Genomic DNA, 22,523 nt, shown 5'->3' on the forward strand with positions numbered 1-22,523 from the left:
ACGAAACTTTTAAGGCCCAGAGGGCATGAAATGATATATTTCAAGCACAGTAAGAAAATGACTCTCCACCCTAATTGACATATACAGAAAAACTCTCCTTCAGAATTGAATAAGAAATAAAAAGGCTTTTAAGATAAGCATAAATAAAGGAGTTGATGAATACTTAAAGGAATCCTCCACATAGCAGAGAAAGCAAAAAATAACCATAAGGGCATTGGAAAGAATGTAGAAAAGTAGATAAACAAACAAAAATTAGGAATGGTTCAGATATTAGAAATGAAACAAAATGATTATTAACACACACTTCCCTAAGGTAAGGCTGAATTTAAATGGTCTTAATTCTCCAATTTAGTGATATTGATTGGGAAATTGGATTAAAAACAAGACTTAATTGTATATTGTCTCCAAGAAAATCCTGCATAGGCAAAGGCATTCACAGACCGAAAGTTAAAGGATGGAAAACGATACTCCATTCAAGTGAAACCTAAAAGTCACTCTCAACAAGGCAATCTTTAAGCCAAAATCAGGCATCTCAATACCTGATTTCAAATTATATTACAGAGACACAGTAACAAAAACACCATGATGTAGGCATAAAAACAGACATATAGACCAATGGAATAGACTAGAAGACACAGAAACAAACCAAAAACAGTTACAGTCATCTAATTTTGAAAATGATACTAAAAATATACATTGGAGAAAAGAAAACCTTTTAAATAATTGATGTAAATAGAAATGGATATCCATATATAGAAGATGAAACTAGACTCATATCTCTCACAAAAGGCAACTCAAAATGGTTCAAACATATAGATGAGAAACATTTCAATTCTTAGAAGAAAATGTAGGGAAAACACCTCAACATATAGGTACAGGGAAAGACTTTGAATAGGAGCTTTATAACTCAGGAAATGAGAAATAAAAAATTTTGTGGCCTCAAATAAAAAGGCTTCTGCACAGCAAAGGACAGAATTGAATGAAATTTAAACCTTAAAGAATGGGAGGAAATCTTTGCCAGCTATTCTTCTGACAGAAAACTAATATCCAGAATATATAAAGAACTCATAAAATCTCAGTATTAAAAAACTAATAAAAGGGCAAATAAACTGACCAAATACTTCTCAAAAGGAAAAATACAAGTAGACAACAATTACATGAAAAAAAATATATTCAACATGATAAGGCATCCAAATCTACAGATTACAACTCACCCAGGATGGCAGTCATCAATAATATAAACAGCAATAAAATGCTGGTAAAGATGCTGGGAAAATAAACTATTTTTAGGAGACTTCATTTAAATTTTTGTAGTGTATTATATTTATACATAATATTGGGATTCATTTTGACATAATTATACAAGCATGAAATTTAATTGCTCCAGTTCAATCCCAAGTACTTCCCCTTTAACTATCTTTCTCCCTCCCTCTATTCCTTTTTCTCCATTCAGTGAATCCTTCCTCTACATATTTATAGTATTATTTTTAATTAGTGCATTATAGAGACACATAAAGTTGAAATTCTCCATGGTATATTCAGGTATGTACATAGGATAGTTTGGTCAGTTTAATTGCACCACTCCTCCTTTTTCCCAGTCTGTTTCCCTTCCCGTCAATTCCCTTTTCCACTCTACTGATTTCTATTTTTATGGAGTTTCCCTCACATTTTGTTATTAGTTTTCATATATGAGAAAAAAAATATTCTACCCTTGACTTTTTGGATCATGGCCTTTCTGGTGCTCCCCAGTTCCATCCATTTATCAGCAAATATCATAACTTTATTCTTCTTTATGGTGAGTAAAACTCAAAATGGAGTTTTATATATCACATTTTCTTTATTTACTCATCTGTTTATAGGCTACTGTGCTGGTTCATAATGTGACTAATGTGATTGTATCTGCTATAAACATTCATATTGTGATAACTTTAATAAGATGAAGGTATTTCTTATGTTTCAAATATTCATAATATTTGTATATTTAAAATATAGATAAATATAAAATAAGACCAGTATCCAAAATTTTCTCAGAAATCACAAATATGGTCCTGCCAAGTTATACCATTTTTATGAATAATAGTAAAAAAAATCCAAATAAGAAAGAAGTGAAGATTTTAGTTTCTGGAAGTAAATTCTAATGTACTCATATTTTAATTTAATTTTTCAGTACTGGTGATTGAACCCAGGTATGCTTAACCACAGAGCTGCATCCCTAGCCCTTCTTAATTTTTTAAAAATTTTTAGACAGGGTCTCACTAAGTTTCTTAGGATCTCACTAAGTTGTTGAGGCTGGTTGTGAATTTGTGATCCTCCTGCCTCAGCTTCCTGAGTCAATGGGATTACAGATGTGCATCACCATGCCTGGCCTGATATATTTTAATGATAGAAACAATTATGATATTAAAGAGAGAAAAAATTAATTTTATCTAAGAAGAGTCCTAAATCAATATTTGAAGGACCATGAGAAAGTTAATCTAGCTAATCTAGTTAGAACTTCAAGAAAGACATAAAGGAACTAACTTGTCATTTTCATTTAATTGCTTATATCCAGCATGCTCCTAATTGTATAAGATAAAGGCAGTTTCTTTGATTGTGTCATTGATAGCTTGTTTCACTTGCTTGTTCCTCAAGGTATAAATAAATGGATTTAACAAAGGGGCAACAGATGTAGTGAGCACAGATACCCCTTTATTGATGTCCACCTGTTCTTTGGCTGAAGGCTTGACATAGATGAAGATGCAGCTGCCATAGGTGATGGAAACCACAATCATGTGGGAGGAGCAGGTGGAAAAAGTTTTTATCTTTGCTGAGCATAAGGAAATATGAGAAGTGTCCTAATGATATTTCTGTAAGAAAGAATCACACCTATTAGTGTGATAATGAAAGTAAACACTGCACCAATAACAGTCTGTTCTAGAAACCACGTATCTGAGCATGAGATCTTAAAAAGAGGAGATGCATCACAGCCAAAATGATCAATGACATTGGAGTCGCAGAACTCCAGCTGGAGGCCCATGCTGAGAGGTGTGATGATGATCACCAGCCCAGAGATCCAGCAAGAGAAGACGAGGATGGCACAGATTCTGTTGTTCATGATGGTGATGTAATGAAGGGGTTTGCAGATGGCCACATAGCGATCATAGGACAGGCTGCCAGGAGAAAAAACTCTGTGGCCCCAAAGAGTCCAGTAAAAAATATTTGGCACAAGCATTGTAAGTTATATACTGTAGAGGAATAGTTGATATACTAGTTGATATACTGTAGAGGAATCTGGGAACACAGACTGTTATGAATGAGATTTCTAAGAAGGAGAATTTTCAAAGTAAAATATACATAGGTGTTTTAAGATGGGAATCCATCAGGGTGAGAAGTATAATAGTCAGATTACCAGTGATGCTCAGAATGTATGTCAAGAATAAAAAGTTAAAAAACAGAATTTGCAGCTGTGGGTCATCTGTAAGCCCCAACAAGTTGAATGTTGTTATTGCTGTGTGATTTATCATGACTGAATTTGATGTTTTAGGCAATTTGCATGCCAAAAGTCAAAGTACCTAAACAGAAGAAAAAGAAATACTTATAATCTTTGAGAATGAGGTACAATAAAAAGGATGAAATTAACTCCAAGCATACTAAGACAAACAATAATAAGGACAATAAAGTCAATAAAATTGAAAATGAAAAAGGAAATAGAGAAAAATCAATAAAATGCAAAATTGACTTCTGAAAGATGCATGACACTAATAAAGCTCTAACCAGACTGACAGTAAAAGAAACACACACACACACACACACACACACACACACACACACACAAAATAATAATCACTAAAGAAAAAAAAGCACATATTAGAAATACTAGGAATTAGAGAGGAGTAAATCACTAGGGATTTCCCATGAAGGAAAAGCAATGAAAATTATAATGAGATACCATCTCACCATAGTTAGAATTATTATCAAAAAGCAAGAATACAAACAAAATATCCAAATGTTGACAAGGATGCGGAGAGAAAGGAACTCTTAGGGATATAAACCAGCAGAGCTATTGTGAATAACAGTATAGAGATTCCTTAAAAACTAAAGATAGATGTACCGTATGATCCAGGTATGCCACTTCTGGGTACACAGTCAAAGGAAATGAAATCTACTCACTAAAGAAATAACTACCTGTCCAGGTTTATTGCATCACTATTCACAATAGCTAAGATAAGGAATCAGTCTGGTGCCTATCAATAGAAGACTGGGTAAGGAAAGTATATCTCATATACACAATAGAATATTGTTCAGCCATAAAAGGGAATGAAATCTTGACATTTGCAACAAAATGGATGAAATTATTTGGATGTGCATTATGTTCATGTAAAAAGCCAGACACAGAAAGACAATTACGACATGTTTTAACACACTGCCCATTGGATGTTTTTGGATAAAAGTATTTGCTAAATTCTTATCTTTCCTAAGATATTTGCATGTCCTTAACATCTAATTTTTAATGTCTTTAGAAGTCTTATATCTTAGAAATCTTATTTCATGATTTAATATTTAATACTAATGATAGAGTTTATATTTAGAAGAATTTGTTCTTATATCATAATATATATTCTTGATTTTGATTCATGATTTCTAAATTTACCAGCATTATTTGACCTTTTCTTTTGACCCTGATCTGGACATACATGTTACTTATATTTTCTTCCAGTGATTTTATTATTTACCTAGTTTATATTTACATCTGTGTCCTATATTAATTATAATTTGGTATAATGTATAAGGATATGTAATTTTACTCCAAGTAATTAGTCATTTTTTGACTTAATAAACAATCAACTATTTCGATTTGTTTTTAGAACTTACCCTATTTCTTCACTTCAAAAGGAAGAAAATGAGCCATCTTTAGTGTATAAGTTTTGAAACATTCCTAATACCCAGAAAGTTAAATTGTCCTATTTTTTCCTCGATTCATTTTCACTCCATATTTATATCATCTTACTAATTGATCCACTGGATGGGAAAGAGAAAGAATTCCTGACACTTATATATGTTGGATTACTACATGTCCAATATATATATCCATTATTAACCAATAGGAACAAGAGCAAAAAGATAATTTTCCAGTGGAACTGGATTGCTTTATGGAGGAGGCTGAAGGTGTCAAGAAGTACAATGAAAAAATAAAAAGGAGAATGGGGGTCATGATACTCGCAAGTGCTGATTAAATAATTTAAATATATTTTCTCTGTTGAATGAGAAGGGTAATAAATATAAGACTGAGTTAACAGAAGTGGAAAGTAGATGGGTTTAGAATTAGAATTTGTCAAAATATCAAATAATAGGTGCAAAAGAGTAATTTATTAAATATTCTAATTCATTGATTCATCAAAGAGTGATAAAAACTGTAGTGTTCCTACATACCCTCTATTTATCTATAAAAAGTCTTGATATCCAAAATATGAGTGGAATGAAATTATAACATTTTAAATACTCACAGCTAATAGAATATTAAAGTAAATAAACACAACTATTTAAATTTTGAAAAAGAAAAAAGTTAGTTGCTACGTCTTGAATGTGTACTCTCCCAAAGTTAGTCATTGAAATATAATGGTTACTGTTGTCTTAAGAGTCAGACATTTAAAAAGTGAGTAGGCCATGAGGGCTCCTCTCCAGTGAGTGAGATTGAGGTCCAGTCTCAGGTATTTTGTTATGGAACCACAAATGGACTAAGACACTAATGTTTATTTAGATGTAATTGAAGTCAAGTTACATGTGGACCAGTTTTTCCCTGATTTCTTTATATTGTACAGAAGTTCTCAGAGACAGAAATAGTTAGTAATAATACTAAAAGCTTATTAAACAATGGGATTATAAATAATGATCTACTGATATGTTTCAAGCAAGATAGTGATCCCAGGACAGTGAAACAGGGAAGGCAAGGCAGCTGAGTTTACTATGAAATACCCATTCTACTCTGGCTTCCCAAGTAGATAACTAGGTCAACTATGGTAGCCAGAAGAAAAAAAAAAAAAAACCTGCAAGCAAAAACTAAATGAGACAGATAACTATGTTAATTAAGTCAACTTGGAAGCAGACTGAAATCTCATCCTAAGCAAGGAGGGTGGTAATCTGAGTTAATTGGATACCCATCCTGAGATCTCTGAACAGATGTGCTACTTGCTTTTTCTTATCACAACATAATAATGCAATTAACTTGTATCAACAGTATGGACTATTTGTTAACACACATTTTATTTCAAAGATAGCAATACCCCCAAAGACCAGAATGTATTCTGTCTACCAAGATTTGACATGCAATTGTAGCAAAATGTGCTTTCAGTGGATCTTCAAATTCTAGTAACCATGATATTTGAGAAAGAAATGTTCTAAGCATAAAGAGAAAAGAAAAATGGCTCCATCTTGAAAAATATAACTGATTTACATACTTCTTTCTTCATCAGCAATTTTACATTTAATGATCTAAGTTCAGGAAGTCTTCACTTCTCTTTTCATGCATAATTGCTTACAACTCTAGTCCAGTTTTCCTTCTTTATACATTATTGTTATCAAGTTAATTAGGTAGAGGGTTTTTAATTATTTTAGCATAAACTCTAGAAAAAAAGCAGCAATATTCTGTATTTGTATGGTAGTGAAGTTTGCATAATTCCAGCGGCGTGGATATCACATCTCCATTTTTAAACACCAGCAGTGGAAAATAAGCAAAACCTGCCTTGTTCCTTCCTATTGACAAAAACATCTCCATACACATTACATCCAGAATTGAATCACCAATAAAAGATGCCATGATGATCATGGCATTAAAGAGCAAGCAGATGAAGGGGCCATGTGGGCTGTTACTCTAATGTTCTTTCTCTAAATAAATAAATTCTTAGAATAAAATGAAAATAGACATAGATCAGAACAGAATCACTGGGATATTTTGAAGGTTGTTCTAAGAGGAAAGTTTATAGCTATTGGTACCTATATAAATACAACAACAACAAAATAAACAAAGCCCAAACCCAGAAAGATCCCAAATAAACATCTAATGTTGCATCTCAAGGTCCTAGAAATACAAAAGCAAACCAATTCTAAAACAAGTAGAATTAAGTAAATAATTTAGATCTGAGATAAATTAATGAAATAGAAAATAAAAAGTACAAGAAGATGTAATAAAGATTTGATTGTTTATAAAGATAAAAATGATAATAGACCCTTAGCCAAACTAACTAAATAAAAAGAAAGATGAGATAAAATGAGAGATAAGAGATACAATTATAGAAGAAAAAGGACATATCACCACAGACATCAGTAGAATCCAGAGGCTCTTTAGTTACTATTTTGAAAACTTTGCAGGGCATAAATATTTAATATTATAATATATTCTTGTTGGGTTGCTCCATTTACAGTGTGAAGAGAACTTCTTTGCCTCTTCTGATTAATTTTGTCTTGAAGTCTGCTTTGTTAAATATGAGAGCAGCTACTCCTGCTTATTTTCAGGCTCCATTTCCACAGATTTTAATTTCTGTCTTTTTACTTTAAGCCTGTGGAATTCTTTGCCTCAGAGTTGTGCATTTTACATGCAATATATAGTTGGTTTTTTTTTCTTTTTTGTTAAATGACAAGTATGCTGTTAATAGCTTCAAACTCAAAGCTCTTTAATTTTTGAGTATTTTCTGCATTGTTCTCTTGATCCCTGTATCACCATTTATATTCCCTTATGTTTTTCCTATTTTGCTCATTAAAAATCATTGATATCTTTAATTTTTCTCTATATTTTTGTGTTGATTTAATTAATTTTTCCATTTTTTGGAACTTAAAATTTATTGTTCCAATAAATGCATCTATTCTGAATTAGTACTTATAATAAGTGATTTTAAATTTATATTTCTTTAAATTAAGTATATTTTTAAGTGATGTTCTTTTATATAAGGAAATAACAAGTAATTTTACAAGTGATTTTAAAGATATCATCAATTCTAATTACTCATAAACTCCTGTTGATGTCTCCTTCCTAATTAGTGTAATAGGCCTGGAATGTCTTATTTGGTTTAATATATGTTAGCATGTCTCTGCTATTTTTTTTTTATCTTTTGAATAAGCATTTGTGCTATTCATTTTATATCTGTATTACAGTAAGAAAGTAACTAGTATTATTGCCATATAATTTAACACGATAATTTGTACAATTTAAAATATTATTTTCTTTCTTTTCCTAGCTCAGAAGTGGAGAAAAATTTAATTCCATGGAAATTATATTTTTTAGATTCACAATGAAGGAAAACACAATGAATGAATTTGGTTCAAAGTAATAAAGAGTTTAATAAGCATGAGATCAGGATGAAATATTAAATGTCTTTGAGAAGGCTAATGTGACTGAAATGTAGAAAGGAAACAATGAAAAAAGTTAGAAGCAACAGTAAAACAGTCGTAGAATGTTTTATTTCCTTCGATTCATCAAAAGTCCTGCTTCTTTGAGAGAAATACAATCTTTTTTATGGAATCATTGAAAGCGAGTTTCACTTGCTTGTTTCTCAAGGTGTAAATGAAAGGGTTCAACAAGGGCGCTACAGAAGTGGTGAGAACTGAGACACCTTTATTTACAGACACCTCTTCCTTTGCTGATGGCTTGATGTAGATGAAGATGCAGCTGCCATAGGTGATGGAAACCACAATCATGTGGGATGAGCAGGTGGAAAAGGCCTTTTTCCTTTGCTGAACAGAGGGGAATCTCAGAATGGTCCTGATGATGTACGTGTAGGACAGAACCACACAGACTAGGGTAATAATGAGCCCAAATACAGCCACAAATAGAACCATCTGTTCTAACATCCATGTGTCTGAGCATGCGATCTTTAGGAGGGGACTTGCATCACAGATGAAATGATCAATGGCATTAGAATCACAGAATTCAAGCTGGAGACCTACACTTAAGAGTGGGACAATAATCATCAAGCCAGCTACCCAGCAGGAGAGGACTAATAAGGTGCACACTCTGTTGTTCATGATGGTCATATAATGAAGGGGTTTACAGATGGCCACATAGCGATCATAGGACATGGCTGCCAGGAGAAAAAATTCTGTTGCTCCAAAGAGAAAAACAAAAAATACTTGACTTGCACAAGCATTGTAGGTAACAGTATTGTCTCCAGTTGATAAACTGTACAGGAATCGAGGGATACAGACAGTAGTAAATGAAACTTCTAGGAAGGAAAAGTTTCTGAGGAAGAAGTACATAGGTGTCTTAAGATGGGAATCCACCAATGTGAGGGTGATAATAGTCAGGTTCCCTGTTACACTCAACATGTAAGTGAGCAGCAGAAAGATAAAAAGCAGAACTTGCAGTTTGGGGTCATTAGTCAGTCCTAGCAGGATGAAAGTGGTTATTGCTGTGTAGTTCCTCATCGTTGAACATTGATATTTACCTAAGCATTGTGTAAAAATCAAGATTGTATGAAGAGAAATATTCAAATTCTACATCAAAAAGGCATGCATATAGAAGCCCAGCAAATCAGCTTACATTTATCTTTTCCTTTTACATCATTATCAATATTTTTGCTATTCTAGTAACTTTCATGAATTTATGTGTTTGAACAGTGGAAATTTCCTTAAGTTTTCATGTTATTGTAAAATAGTCCATTTTTTTTTTATTCATTTGTCAACCCTCTGAATTTGTAAATGTAGTTGATTTGTCATATTAATTTGTCACATATGAATCATTACATGGACTGGATTTCCAAATGGGTTAGTGAAAGATGTCATTTTATGGATGGCTAACGTTTCTTTGTCCAAGGCAAACGTTGGATACAGGGCATATCCAGGTAACTAAGAGCATGGATTCTCTTCACTTGTTACTACCTGGTGATTGTTGTAAGGATAAGATATATTTTCTCCTGGAAAACAAATAAATGACAGTAACCAAAACAGGATTTCTTATACTGGAAATTCTAGCACTTGTGGACATTTTGATGTACAACTATTTTACCTATAGTGTGAGAAAATATTATGTGCAAGATATATACAAAAGGAATGTTTTCTTATGCATACATTTATGCTCAATTACTTGACTGTGGCTCTTATTTTCTCAAAGTCCCAGAAGTTAATTTATATATAATATTGCTAAGTATAGCCTTCTAGGCTGTATCTTTTTTCCAGATGTTTTAAATTCATTTGAAAACATTCATTTCTCCTCAGTTCATCTTTACTCCATTGAGGTTTTTAACTGGCCATGCGGAACTTTCACTTACAATTCCCTATAGCTTTCTGAGCACATCCAAAGACTTCATTTCTGTTGAAGCCAATGACATATTTTAGTTTTCATCTTGCCTGAAATTGCCAAAGCGTTAAAAAGCAAAGTTTGGTCATTCTTTAGATTAATCCCATGGCATATTTTGATTTTCTTTCTAGGTTTATATTATTATTTTTAATGTTTCTCATTTTAGCCCTCTCTTCCCTATTCATATATGAAATATTTGAGTTCTCTAATATTGTATTTTCTGACCTCCCACTTATTGTGTTCTATTTGTTATTCTTTTTTTCTTTATACTCTTAATGAATGATTTAACTGATTCACTTTTATTTTCTATAAAAACATCATTAAGCACATGGGTCATCCCTGGGCATCTGTAGGATACTCCACAGATACCAAATCTGAGGATGCTCTAAACATAACAAGTTGTGTGTCCACATCTCAATTACCATATGCTCTAAATGATTTACCTTATCTTCTTCCAGTGTTAATTATTTTTTGATATAGAAAGAATTATGTTTTTGTTTAACCTGCAAGACTAATGGAAAGTACCTTCTTTGATTTTCTCATTTCAATATTTGTCATTTTCTTATCTGTCTTCCTTATGGTTTGAGTTCCAATAACACTGACAACTTGAAATTCTTTATATTTTCTACATGGTTTCTCCTCTGCACAGGCTAACTTTTGATTAATGACTATTAGTCCTTCAGAGTTCCCCATAGGTATCAGTTCTTTCAGGAAATCTTCATTCATGAACCCAAAGCATATGATAATTTTGTGGTGTTTCCAAGTACCTGCTTTTTATCCATTCATGGAGTATATCACATTATATTATGTTGTACACGGTAATTACATTTCTCCTGTATGTTCCTATAAATTTTTCTAAAGTACAAACAATATTTTATGTGCTCTTAAATTTCTTTATATTTGGCTTATCTAATAAATTTAGGGACAAAAAAAAGCAGCATTGTCTATATACTGGGGTACTCCTTAATGCCTATTCTGGTCAGTTGGTTCAAAGTTCTTCTTTTACATGTGCTTCAAACTAAGCTTTCATTTTGAATACTTTTTAAAACAAAAGGCCTGGATATGCCCAGTTCTAAACTTTAAAGATTCTCCTTTTTCAGTGTTTCCCCCATTCTGTGTACTGCCCATTCCTTTAACCTTAATAATTAATTCTCTATCTGCAGGTGCTGTTTTCTTTCTAGTTTCTGATAAACTCTTTCCTGGCCTACTCCTTGTTGGAAACTTAAGATTCCCACACTTTGTAAAAAGTATTGGCTTCCCATATATCACTTTTTGATACTGCAATTATTTCACGTTCTGATTTTTTGATGCTTATACTCCCTACTAAATATTTTAATTTCTGATATTATTCTTTTTTGAGACTTATACCTCCTATTATATGTCTATAAATTTAATCTTCCCAAAGAGATTTTGTTTATTCTTACTAAAATAGATAATGATCCGCATAGATAAAATGAACAGCTACATTCAAGAAGCCCAAGAGTACCTGAATATTCTCAAGATTATTAGATTTTGGGGGTCAATAGAAAATGTACTTTAAAAACAGGAAATTTGTTCTTTTCTGTTGCATATTTTGTACCTACAAAGACAGTATCTGATATATAACACATGTTTAATAATATTTGAAGAAATAATTTAATGTACCTTTATGTAATTGTAATTTGTGTTTCCATCCTTCTAAAAGTAGAGAATATTTTAGGTAATGCTCATCGCCAAAAGGCTCTCGCTGCAATGTCTGCAAGATTAGAATTGCTATGAAACCTTGTGATTGTAACCCAAATAGTTTTTTTTTCTTCTTTATTTACTTTTCTATCTATATCCCCAAACCATTTTTGTCACACTGACACTCCAAGTACATTGGTTGATATAACCAGAATGTAATTAGTGATAAAGCATTTTCATGTTCATAGTATTACTTCTATTCATCTCTTTTATTCATATTAGGATGTTAATTTAGCCATCTAGTTTTCTGTATTTTTCATAATCAAATTCAGTGATAGTGTTTCTAGAGAAAACTGCTGCCATAGAGATAAATATATAAACCCACCTTTTGTAAGGGAAAAATAATGTCATCACATTTCTATGGCCCCAGAACATTCACAGTCTGAAAAACTGCTTTGCCTGGCCAGGTTTCCTTCTCTTTTCTCCATTCTTCTAGTCCATTGATTCACCTAAAATATTATTAAATGATAAATTTCTTAGGATCCAACAGTTTTGAGGTAAGGTACACAATAGCAGTGAATTTTTCCTTTGTAGTGAAGGAGAATCAGTTACAGGATAAAGAAAAGTGCAATATTTGTTACACTGAAAATCTTGGGTGTTTGGAGTCGTACAATAAAAACAAAACAAAAGAAACCAAACTTGACTATTCAGCTTCCTAACAGCTCATATTAAGATGTAAACTACAATAAAATGTCACCTTATATATCTTACAATAAATATTAGCAGCAAATATGTGTTTTGATAAGGACGTGGAGAAATTTAAATATGTGCAACCTTTTGATGGTAATGTAAACTGGTATAGTTAATGTAGAAAACATTATGAAGTTTTCTCAGAAAACTACCAATAGAATGGCTGTATAATCTAGAAATCCAATTTTGTCATATTTCCAAAAGAATAGAAATAAGTATCCCAGAGAAAAATCTGCATTTCTGTGTTCATTGCAACAAAATTGAAAGTAGCAAAGACATGGAAACAACACAGATTTATGTCAACACATAAGTGGATAAAAAGAAAATGTGGCACACACAGACACACACACACACACACACACACACACACACTATGGAATATTATTTAACTTTAAAAATAAAGAAACCCTGCAATATGCAACAACATGAATAACTTTGATAAAGATATTATCAAAGTGAAATGAATTACAGAAGGTCAAATGTTGCAGGAATCTACTTTTGTGAGTATTTAACATGGTCATATTCAAGCAAACTGAGATTCAAAAGGGTGGTTGCCATGAGCAGAGGAAGGGGAAATAGAGAGTAGTTCTGTGGCTATGAAATTTCAGTATGGAAGATAAGTAAGTCTAGAGATCTATTGTGCAACATGGTGCCATTATTAGCACTGCTATTTTGGGTACTGAAAAAAATTTAAGAGGGTATATGTCCTGTTAAGTGTTTTTAGCAAAACAAAGAAATAAACAACAACAGTTATAAACAAACAAACAAACAAAAAACCAAAATCTAAAAGGGAAACAAGGAAATTTTGGGAGCTGGAGGATATATGTTCATTTTCTCTATTGTGATGATGTCTTCACAGTATGCATGTGTCCCACCTCATCAAATTGAGTATTTCAAATATATGCAGTTTATGTTACAAATTATACCTCAATAAAACTGTTAAAAAGAAACCCATGCTGAAGACAATTACACTATCTAAATGAATTCTCACTTCCATAATTATGAACAGGATGCCTCATACTTTGTCAAATGGCATCTGGCCCCATACCGACTGATCTCTGTCCCTAGTGCATGGGCTATTGGTGAATCACATCTAAAGTCACTTGGTCAACTGTATCATTTGGGAAAGACCTAGGATGTTTATTTGGTGTCTTAAAGTAAAAATTTCTTTAATTATCTGACACAGAGTTTTTCTTTTTGTACTTTTATAGCCTTTCATGTGATCCTTTACCCAAACTTCAAATTTCACCTATTTTTCTCCTCAGAAACACAATATCACATTCATTTCAGTCTTTATATTTTACTAAGTAGGGATAAATATATCTTCTCCTTTTTTTTATAAGAAAAGAATCCTCTTAATTCCCTAATATTTTTGAGTTTTTTCCTCTTAGAAATCTTTCCACCAGTGCAGGCTATGGGAAGTTGTATTAAGGTAATTATTGCTTCATAGTGTCTATTCTCCATACTCATCTTCCCAAACTCCCAATGTCCTCTGCCAGAGTGCTCCACTCTGACATTCTCTTGCCCTAGTCTTCCCAAACAATGAAGTGCTTTGGATCCTTTCATCCTCCTCGCTCTTATTAATTCTGGTTCAGGGATTGATTAAACTGGGCTATTGGCAAACATGAAACAAGCTATATAAAATAAATCTATTCTATTCATCATCCACCATTTCCCAGGCACCAGGCTAGGTTCCATATCATAAAACTCATTTAATTTGTACTAAAACTCTCACTGTCACTGTAATGTGTAATATTCATCTTCTTAATTAGAATTGTCAAAGAAACTTTTCACAAACATATATGCTTGGGAATTAGACAGAGCTAATAATTTTCACCGGGAAGTAAGGGACTGAGATCAAATGCTAGTGGAGAAATTAGAAGCTAGAATAATTGTAGTATAAAGATTAAGAGTTTCATATGAATATTAATATTTGAGAATCACCTAGGTAATTAAAGCTTAGTGTTCAACACTGACATTGTCATCTACCCACTTCATCAGTGCTGTTCTTTATGCCATAAACCATCACTTAATTTATATATTTGCATTATAATGTAGACACAAATGAAGGATGAGTTAAATATTAATATAGTCTTTTACCTGAATTACAGGTCTTATTTTGTTAATATAGCCTCTGAGCATTATGTGTATTCTTCATGTATAGGAACAGATTGTACTTCTGTTTATGGAGTAATGATTGCCCCTAGTCTGCCAGGATTAATTATTTATTATGCTAGCAATGAACATATGCACTATCTTAAAATACAGTCTCTTGAGCATTTGCTATTTCCTTATCATGGAATGAAAGGATATTTCTGCAGGAGATAACAATTTGTTTTAAGAATGACTTTATTTTATTTTATTTTTAACTCAATTTGCTTTTTAAAAATTGCTGCAAACAGGGCTGGGGCTGTAGCTCAGTGGCAGAGCACTTGCCTAGCATGTGTGAGGCACTGGGTTTGATACTCAGCACCATATAAAAAAATAAATTAAATAAGACCATGCTGTCCATCTACAAATATTAAAAAAGTCTTAAAAATTCCTTCATATAACATGAGTCCTGTTGGTCTGGAACAATTGAATTCTTCATTCCAATGCCACGTGCCTTAAAAAATCCAATGTGATATATATGGAAAGGTTCATCTTGCTTTCTGGATATCATCACTGGAAAATAGGCAGAACACTAAGGGAAATGGCACAGACCTGGTATGACTTGGATGAAGATGCTAACAAAGCATACTGATCAATATTGTACAATGACAGTGTGTCACGTGCATTTACTTCTGAGTGACAATCAAGGTTTTCAAAGAAATCCATAAAACCAAATCTATTCCCTTTGATGATATCCCACCCCCACCTCAAGATTGGTTTCTGAAAGCCTTTCAGGTTAACCAAGAGCTTATTCAAGGAAAGGAAAACAGCTCTTTGTTTTCAAATTCTCTGTGGTTTTCCATGTTCAGCTCAATCTTTTTAAACACAAATCCTATTTTGCCTTTGTTAGATAAAAATCAATGTATTAATGGTTTCTCTTTTATACAAGTAAATCATAAGCTACTACTTTACAGTAACTTGTTCTTTGATCTTAGTTTATCTAGCAACTAATTGTCTCTCAACTACTTCAGGGCCACAAAAACTGCAATGAGGAGAATAAGCTATGAAGTAGATAAAAGTTGACAAGCTTTCTGTCATCTCATTCTTCATACTCCCCCTCTGAACACATACCAGCAAGAACTGTCTTGGTGGAAATCTTAGCCTTGATGATTTTGTGCAGTGAATGATGTACAACTAAAAAGTTCTCTCAATAGAGAGTAATTTCTCTTACTTAGCTATTAAGGAAAAAATTTCATTAAACTAATAGGAGATATTTCATAGTAAAGGAATATTTACAACTTGGAAAATTTTGAAATTTTCAGCTATGTAATATCTTTGTGGTGCATTTCCCAAGACCATGGAAGGCATATTTCATGTGTCTTTTAGATGGATAACTACAAATTACTGGATCAGTGACTATAGAAGTATGTTTAATATGCCCTGAGAAGTCATTAGTCTTTTCAAGGATGTGTTGAATAATTTAAAAACATGTTTTTTACAATTGTCCATATTAAAAAGTTAAAGAAATTACAGGAAAATACACCAACAAATATTTCTCTCAAAAGAGAAAGCAGTTCTGACATCTACCTTACATTACTTACTCTTGATAATTTTTCATCATTTTGACTGGCAGCTCCTTAGTAACTGTGCTGTGTTAAAGAAGATGTGACTTGTCCTGTGTTAGAAGCATCATCTTAATTTGATCTCTAGACATGTTTTACAGAGTATTGAGTTTTCCTAGTTTCCTTTTATACATAGTATGTTTAGATCTTTAGAAACGCTTTCTTACTTTGAATATTGGAAATATTTTCTTTGCTCTCCATGATGCTGGTAGAAAATCTGAGAGGGAAAAGTAAAAAAGAATTTTCTTTGGGCTGAGAAGAATGATGCTCTGATCTTTCTGAGCAGCAGTAAATATTTCTACTCCCAAAATTATGATATTTATGTTTTCCGCTCTCTCACCTGGAGGCACACAGGGATTAACTGAATTTATAGCCAAGTATCCTTAGTGCCCAGATTCAAACATCACTTACTGAGCCCTCTGTGTAATTAGCCTTGGCAAAGCAATGGAAATAGGCAGCCGCAGAGACACTTTCCTTTGAGACAGTAAGATAGCAAAGGAGAATCAGTCAGAGGGCAGGTGCTCATCTTAATGGGAAAAAAAAAATTTAAAAAGCACAAGTCAGATTCAAATCCCCATTCTCCCCATTATACTTTCTAAGGATATAATTATGTCTGCTTATAAAATATTTCAGGAACAGCTCTTCATTTAACTTTTCTTTTGTGTTATTTTTTAAAATTTCTATTCTACTCATTTTGTCTTAAACCATTATTTCTCTCTTTTTACTAATTTTGAATTCTGTTTGTTCTTTTTTCAACTGCCTTGAGATGCAAAGATATATCCTTTATTTAAGGTCTTTACTTTTTTGATGCAGGTGTGACTGCTGTGAACATTCTTCCTAGTACTACTTCTGTTGTATATCATTGGTTTTGGTATGCTGTGTTTCCAATTTCAATTGTTTCAAGAATTTTTAAACTTCATTAACTATTGGTTATTCAACACAGAGTTGTTATATGATTTATATAATGTCCAAAGTTTTCTTTTTTATTGATTTCTATTTTTATTATGTCATGCTATGTTTGGAAAAGATAAATGAACATGATCTCAATTTTTTAAATATTTATTGAGATTTGTTTTGTAGCCTATCATATGATCTATTTTGAAAATTATTCCATGGCTTTGGAAGAACATGTATTCTTCATTTGTTGGATGCAAGGTTCTGTGCATGTCTGTTAGGTAGAATGAACTCTGCTGTTTTTGTTCATTTTCTGCCTGAACAATTCTGTGCTTTGCTGAAAGTGGGATATACAAGTTCCATACTATTATTGGTTTGGAGTGCATTTCTCCCTTTACACATATTAATATTTACTTTATATATTTGTGTGCTCAAATATTAGAAATATATATAACTATTATCTCCTTTTATAGAATTGACCCTTCATCACTATTTAATTATTTCCCTTGTATAATTTTTTAAAATTTATTTTTTATTTCTATTTTTGGTCTTGGCAGTGCCGGAGATTAACCTCAGGGCCTCACACATTCTCTTTAAGCACTTTAGCACTGAGCTACAAGTCAGTGAGAGTTTTTATTTAAGGTATAGTTATGTGATGTGACTGTGGATACTCCTGATTTATTTTAGATTCTATTTTCATGGAACATCTTGTTACTGTGTGAGTCTTAGAGGAGAATTGAGCTTCTTGTCAGCAATTTATACTTCATTCTTTTTTTGTTGTTGTTGTTGTTGTTGTTCATTTAACTACTTTGCATCTCTTAATTAGAGAATTTAACATGCTTACATGCTTACATAGGTAAAGTCTTACTACAGCCTTTGTAACTTCTTTTCTGGTTTTAGTGTACTTCCTTTCTATCCTTTCCCCTTTCTTACTGTCTTCTTTTGTGATTAAGTGATTTACTTCATTTGTGAGAGTGTTTTTATTTCTTGCTTACTATATTTGGCTTACAGATTTTTTGTGTTTACTGTGAATGTTACAAAGACATCTTTGACTATAACAAGTTATTTTTAAAAAGATATCAACACAGCATGATTATGAAGCTAAGAAAAAAAAGACATATGAAAAAGAAACTATACCAACAAAAGCACTACATTTTCACTCCACTCCTCCCCGTATTTTGAATTTTTAATATCCCACCCCACATATTCATGTAAACATATAATGTACTTATTAGGCTTGTTTGTTCATCATCTTCATAGACTCTACTGTACAACATTAAGGCATTGTGAATTTGTCTGTATGGGAACTCTTATTATTGAGTTTTAAATCTTGCCATCTTTCCTTCCTACTCTTCAACATCACTTTCTTTCATTTTAAAGAACTCCCTCTAGCAATTCTTGGCATTCAATTCTGGTGGTGTCTAATCCTCCCAGCATTTAGCTAAGCACACCTTTTCCTCTTTTTCATTTCAAAGAATAGCTTTGATTCCTTTGAAGTTAAAAGTTAAAGAAATTACATGAAAATACACCAACAAAAATTTCTCTCAAAAGAGAAAGCAGTTCTGACATCTACCTTACATTACTTTTGTTGATAATTTATTTTTCCTTCACTGTTTTAAAAATCTCATGCCACTCTCTCCAACCTATAATATTTCTGTTAAAATGTCTGTTTTCAGGTAAATTGAGATGTCCTATGTGTTGTTTATTTCCTCCAGCCACCTTAAGAATCTTATTTTTATCTTTGGCATTTGATAACTTCATTTAAGTATGTCTTGAAGTAGACTTGGTCAAGCTAAGTCTGTCTGGTGATAATTGAGTTTCCTATATATGGATATTTGTATTCCCTTATCAGTTAGTGAAGTTTTCTGTTATCATGTCTTCTAAAAAGTTATCAACTGATTCTTTTAAATTCATCCATAGAGGCTGTGGCTGTGGCTCAGTGGTAGAGCACTCAACTGGCACACGTGAGGCACTGAGTTCAATTCTCAGCACCACTTAAAAATATATAAAATAAAGGTATTGTGTCTACCTAAACTATATATATATATATATATATATATATATATATATATATATATATATATATATATATATATATATGGTGAGTTCATCTGTATTGGTTACTAACTGGTTGGCTTCCTGTACATTATTTTTACATTTTGACAATTAGTATTTTCTGGAAAGTTCTTGATGCTTAATGCTGTTCAACATCATTTAAGCACTGAGTGTTTATTCCAGTCTACATAGTCCATCTTTGGTTAGGCCTTTTGTTCTAGGAATTTTAAGAGGGCTGCTTATTTTCTGAATCTTTAGTTATTTCTGCCATTTGAACACTAGATAGTGTACTAAGTCCAGGGTTACTGTAGTCTTGTTATTGATATGTTCATTGTTTCAGCACTAGAGGGTGATCCAAGTGTAGTTTGCCCCAATTCTGCAGCTTATATTGTTCAGTATAAATTTAGTGTTCATCAGAATAAAGTGGCTTGTTTTTAGACGTTTCAGTCTATGGTGGCTTGTTCCCACATTCTGCTGGGATCAGTGCAGTGCTACACTGTAACAGACAAATTACAATGATAATTGTTAATATTACTGAAAAGTTACTTGTTTTCTTACAGTATTTTAGATGTTAACCTACATAAAATCAGAACAAAATAATCTATGCATTGACTACACTTATTTTTCCTCCTTTACAACAAATGAACAAATCTGAATTCTAGAGAAGGTAATGGTTTGTTCAAAGTGTCAAGGTTGTAAATTACAAAGCCAGCATACAAAGCCAGGCAACCTAATTCCAGCACACATTCACTTAAGCAGCACACTGTTGCTATGAAACATATGACTGATTCTCTTGCATCAAAGAGATAATTCAGAGACTTATATCTATTCAAAGGAATGTTAATCAACACTATCCAATTGACCCTTTAATTGAAATCAATGGTGATGAATCTTTTAGTTTTCTATAAGGAACAAAATATAAAGAATTGTATTTTTTATAATAAAAAGGTTTTGAATTTTGATAATTTTTCTGTATCTATTGAGATGATCATGTGATTTTATCCTTCATTTTGTTAATGTGGTTTAACTAATAAATTGATTTTCCCATTTTGAGCATTTTGTGGATAAATTGCTATTTTATGATTAAAAATTCTCAATGCACTAGGTTTAGAAGTAGGAAATAATCCCAAAGTAATAAGACAGCATATTACAAGCCCATCACTAACATCCTTTTCAGTGATGGAAAAATTGATCATTAAAGATCAAATTCAAGACATATATTGCCATATTCACCACTTTTTTTATTCAATGAGGAACTGAAAGTGATAGCTATTTAATTTGACAAAAATAAGAAATGAAAAGTATTCATTTGGAAAAAAAAAGTCATACTCTCTTTCTGTATAGATGACATGATTTTCTATAAGGACAACATTGAAGAATACACACACACACACACACACACACACACACACAGTAAAAACCAGTAAACAAAGTAAAGTTGCAAGATATCAAACATACAAAAATTAGCTGCATGTCCACACTAACAACATATATTTGAAAATTAGTAAGGAAACAATTTAATTTACAAAAACAGGGCATAAATCACTTAAAATAAACTTAAATGATTAGTGAAAAAACTTCCATGCTGAAAACTGTAAAACACTGAGGAATGACATAAAAGGATTCCTTGTTTTTGGATTGGAAGTTTTAAGTTTTTAAAATTGTTTCTTACACAAAGTTATCTATACACTCAATGCAATCTTATCAAGATTTTAACAGCAGTTTTTTTACTAAAAGAAAAAAATGTCTAAAATTCTAATGAAATATCCTAAGAATTAGAATAGCAAATCTGTCCTGAGAAACAAGAATAGAGCTGGATGCAAACACTTGATGATTTCTAAATATATGACAAAGCTACAATTAAACAGTATGGCATTTATATAAAGACAGGCATGTAAACTAATTGAACAGAATACAGAGCTCAGTAAAATCTAATAGCATGCACAGAAAACTGATCTTTTACATGGTGCTAAGAATTCACAATAGGAAAGGACATTTCATACAGTAAATAGAATTTCAAAAATCATATATTCACATGCAAAAGAATGAAACTAGAGCCTTATCTTACATTATACACAAATATGAACTGGAAAAAGACTAAAGACTAAACATAAGATCTGAGACAACACACACACACACACACACACACACACACACACACACATACAAACACACATCTGAGACAGTAAAACTCCTAGGAAGAAATATATGTGGAAAGCTTCATGACATTGATCTTGGCAATGACACCAAAAGCTCAGGTGAAAAACCCCAAAATAGACAAGTGGCAGCACATCAAATTGAGAAGCTTCTACACAGGAAAAAAAAACAGAATGAAAAGTCATTCCATGAATGAAAAAAATTATAAAATATAAACATTGTAAGGGATTAATATCCAAAATTAAAGGAACTCCATAGAATTCACAGAAAAAAAAACTAATGCAATTGAAAAAATGGGGAAAAGACCTGAATAGTTATTTTCCCAAAGATGAGTTACAAATGTATAAGGTTATCAACATCCCTAATTATCAGAGAAGTGCAAGTTAAAACCACAGTGAAGCATCACACCTGTTACGATGGCTATTATATAAATAAAAGTAAAAACAACAATCCTCCAAGTAAAAGTAACAAGTGTTGGCCAGAAGAGAAGAAATTGAGACTCATGTACACTGTTGATGAGGATGTAAAATGGCACCTCCACTACAGAGAACAGTACAATTGTTCCTCAAAACAATCACAAATAGAACTACCACATGATATGGAAATGCAAAAATTCATTTTATATGTATCCAAAAGAATTAAAACCAGGATCTTCCAGAGATTTTCAAATACTTATGTATATACCACATCATTATTCACAATATCGAGGATATGAAAGCAATCCTTTAAATATCCATCTACAGATTAGTGGACAAAGAAAACATGATATATATATACACATTAGTATATTATTCAGCCCTAATTAATAATGAGATTTTGCCATATGTAACATACATGAATGTGGAAGACATACTAAGATAAAAGTCAGTCAGTCAATGACAAATAATGCCTTGGCTCCACATACTGAACATAGTCAAACTCAGAAGCAGAAAGTAATGAATTTTTTAGGTCTGCTGTCTTGGGGAAATCAGCAAGTGCTATTCAGTGAGTATAAAGTTTCAATTATGGAGGATGTATATGTTTTAGAG

At 32.1% G+C, this 22,523-nt stretch overlaps 1 protein-coding gene and 1 pseudogene across 1 annotated transcript; both read right to left on the reverse strand.

The window, feature by feature from the left end:
- Positions 1-2,558: 2,558 nt before the first annotated feature.
- LOC143398477 (olfactory receptor 6C2-like) lies at positions 2,559-3,503 on the reverse strand (annotated as a pseudogene).
- Positions 3,504-8,445: 4,942 nt separating this feature from the next.
- LOC143398478 (olfactory receptor 6C2-like) lies at positions 8,446-9,393 on the reverse strand. Its single transcript, XM_076855387.1, has one exon. The coding sequence runs from the start codon at positions 9,391-9,393 to the stop codon at positions 8,446-8,448; it is 948 nt and encodes a 315-aa protein (XP_076711502.1).
- Positions 9,394-22,523: the final 13,130 nt, after the last annotated feature.

Source organism: Callospermophilus lateralis, chromosome 4 (genome assembly GCF_048772815.1).
Source record: "Callospermophilus lateralis isolate mCalLat2 chromosome 4, mCalLat2.hap1, whole genome shotgun sequence".
NCBI lineage: Eukaryota > Metazoa > Chordata > Mammalia > Rodentia > Sciuridae > Callospermophilus > Callospermophilus lateralis.

What these genes read in the sequence shown, in the direction of transcription:
- LOC143398478 (XM_076855387.1), bottom strand. Translation starts at nt 9,393, where the DNA reads ATGAGGAACTACACAGCAATAACCACTTTCATCCTGCTAGGACTGACT.